This window comes from Anneissia japonica, unplaced genomic scaffold (assembly GCF_011630105.1).
Source record: "Anneissia japonica isolate Jap-2015-1 unplaced genomic scaffold, ASM1163010v1 scaffold3040_len1308831_cov196, whole genome shotgun sequence".
Classification (NCBI taxonomy): Eukaryota; Metazoa; Echinodermata; class Crinoidea; order Comatulida; family Comatulidae; genus Anneissia; species Anneissia japonica.
Genome location: NW_022718257.1, coordinates 652,912 through 656,136, shown reverse-complemented (window position 1 = coordinate 656,136; position 3,225 = coordinate 652,912). Strand labels below are relative to the sequence as shown.

Here is a 3,225-nt window from a genome sequence, read left to right as displayed (position 1 = left end):
TATATACCTACGCTGCACTGTATTCCTCCGTAAGTAAACACAGTGCAAGACGAATGAATATTAAATACAGGTACAATACGAATAAGAATGACTACACCGTTATTCATTCTAAAATATTTTGAAATATGAAAAGGTCATGGTAGGTTATGTGAATGAAACATGTGTTATGAATACACCGGAAACAATATGCTCTGTATGATTTTGAACGCGGCATAGGCCTAGAGATTGAGTTACAGCCTTTCTGATACGATGCCAAATTCAGCCTGATTACTGAGGTATTCAGTTTTTTACCACGACTCTGATGAGGTGTAGGCCTACAATCACTTGAATTGTAACTGTGTGTGTGTTTTTTTTGTTTTTTTGGGGGGTTTTTTTTTATTAATGATATCAGGGAACAGTTAAAAGCCTTACATGGTGTGTTTGCATTTGGTGGGTCTTTACCTATTAACTTATAAGCAATTTTAATTATTAAGTCAGTTTCTTGGCTTGTTTAAGGGCTGGCAGACCATGTACGTATACCTACATGGGCAAATCTACCAGGCAATAAAGGTATAGTTAATGGGGTACTAACAATAAGGACCAATCCAGCTTTTTGTGAATGGGTACGGACGAATTGTTAGAATGAGGTGGAATTTACAGGCGTCCGTAACCCAACAATGATTGTTTATCTAGATTCCCGGAAAAAGTATGAAATGATGATTCTGATGATGATAATGATGATGATGATAAAAATGAAGATGACGAAAACGGTGACATGGTGACGATGACGATGATAGTGATGAATATTGTGCAGGGAGAAAAGCACTGGCAAAAATCAGCAGTAAATGTGTTACATTAGAGAAAAGATAAAGGACAGTTTGGCTGACAAACGACGTTGGTTTTAATGTACATTGGACACTGATTAGGCCTATGGGATACTGCATATGTCTAATCAGTACTGATACATAATTGGGTCCAATCTTCTTGGTTTTATGGACCTCAGATGACGATAACTGTTTGCGTGACAAAAATTTACGACGGCTGGCATAGGATCGACTATGTTTAATATTATTTATAACTGTCTTGAATTATACTATAATATACAATAGCATATGTAGGGCTTAATACTAATATCCCTAATATAACATAAGGTTAATTTATGAAATATTTTATATGAAGTGTTTTATATTATTTTATAATAGGTTGAGCAAAGAACTGTCCAATCAGGAGCTCCGTTGGATATGGTAGATGCCGCATCACTTCTCTACAGATTGGAAATGGAAGGTGGGTTGGTTTTTAATATATAATATTATATAATATTACCATGTAAGAGAAAGATTCATAATGCGGTTGGTGCACTCTATGTTAGATGATCCAAAGAAATATTGTGTTCCTTGTCCTATTCCATAACGTTGCTCTCCTGTCAATAGGTTATAGCACCAATGTGTACTTTTAAAGAATATGGGGTGGGGAGGGGGACCAAGGAATATTATGTCAATGCGCAAACCACTTCACTATTTAATGGGAGGGCGGCTACAATGTCATGTCACATCATGAGGGGGTAAAAAAGTGGTATGAACACGGATATTACAGATGATATTAATAATGAAAATATTAAAAATGCTAATAATGATGAAGTTAATATTAGTTATGTACATATAATATAACAATCAATTCATTGAGGTAAAATCCAATAATAAAATTAACTGAATAATACCATTTCTCAGGAGTATCTGTCGGGAAGGCACGTTGGCAGAAGTTGTTTGATATAGTTGGACCACATATAAATGACCACACCCTGGTTTTTAACGACATTCATTATCTAATGGCTGCCCTGGGAACTCAGCAAGATGACATTGTTACCAGTTACAAGGAGTCCATTATGGATTTTATCAAGTAATCTTCACATTTGTTTGTACACTTGCTATTTTTTTTTGGGGGGGGGGCTTCTATTGGTACAAATTAATTGTATCTAATATTTCGGGTATACAGGTAATACGTTTAAAGCATCACAGAACACATTCAAACGGTCAAATTTGATTAGTTCCTTTCTCCTCTTTAACCTTAATCAGACCTTCTCCCTGAACCCGCTAACTGACAGCAAAACTATCCAGATATTTCGTAGATCGGATTTATAAATATTCATGTTAAAACTACCTCTCTCTGGTTTGCCTCTATTACTGAATGTACGATTTTAAGACATCCTGTATTAATCACATTTTGTTTCTGGATATGCTTTAAAACAAATCAAAATGAATTGAAGTGATGTACGATACTGGTTGTTCTTTAATTTTAGAGTAAAGAAAGGTGATCAAAGAAACATAATGAATGATGTTGGTGTTGCGATGTTCGAAGCATTTCAAGCGTACAACAACGGAGAGTTTGCTAAGGCTGTTGAGAAGATGATCCCCATAAGGTATCAGGTTATCAGGATAGGAGGAAGCCATGCCCAGGTATGTTGAGAAGACTCGCAATGTGACATCATGCGAGGGTAAAGATCTGGTCTTTCCATCATTTAGTTAGTCTTTGATCATGGGTGTCGATCGGTGAGAGACAGAGGGGACATGTCCCCCTCCATACTCAGTTGTTGGGGGTTTTGGTGCATATTATCAATTGTCAACCAACCCCCCTCCCCCGCACTTTTCACAATATTCTGTAGTTTGAAAGCGAAAGAAAAGAACAACAATTTCAAGACCAAAATCAGGTAAAATACGCAATTTTTTGTAAATTCTGTACCTCAGTAACCACTTCATAGATTTTATGGGTGCGAAGAGCTATCAGAGGCTCAATTCATTGTGAACACTAATGTATACATGGCTTTATTTTTATTTTTTTTTGGAAGGGTGTAAACTAACATTTTTACAAACTCAAAAGTGCACGATTTCAATTTCTGTGGCTATAAACTATTTATGACTTTTTGGTATATTATTAAGACTCGTATATAATTTTAATATAGTATCTGAATAGATTCATGTTCTTTTTTAAATTGCGAATAAACTTTCATTAGCCAAACCTAAATATATGAAAATTCTGATTAGTCAATTGAATTGTATATAGCCGTTATTAAACAATATAGGTCTCACCCGACGACACAGATACTTTAGGTGTATGTCTATTTCGACAGCAATTTACGAACTCCGATTTCTGAAATAAAAATTAGGATGTTTTATATGTTCTTCCTGTATCCCTATTCTCAGTTTGATCATAAATTAGAGTAAATCGACACTTTATATGATGCATATTTCA

At 35.2% G+C, this 3,225-nt stretch overlaps 1 protein-coding gene across 2 annotated transcripts in view; it reads left to right on the top strand.

Annotated features, from left to right (window-relative positions):
- LOC117110499 (tetratricopeptide repeat protein 38-like) overlaps positions 1-3,225 on the top strand; it is a 20,445-nt gene that overhangs the window by 14,312 nt on the left and 2,908 nt on the right. For both annotated transcript variants that reach the window (XM_033253228.1, XM_033253230.1), the window contains exons 10-12: positions 1,182-1,263; positions 1,707-1,875; positions 2,276-2,432. In XM_033253228.1, coding sequence (XP_033109119.1) covers positions 1,182-1,263; positions 1,707-1,875; positions 2,276-2,432 — 408 coding nt within the window. The remainder of the gene's footprint in view (positions 1-1,181; positions 1,264-1,706; positions 1,876-2,275; positions 2,433-3,225) is intronic.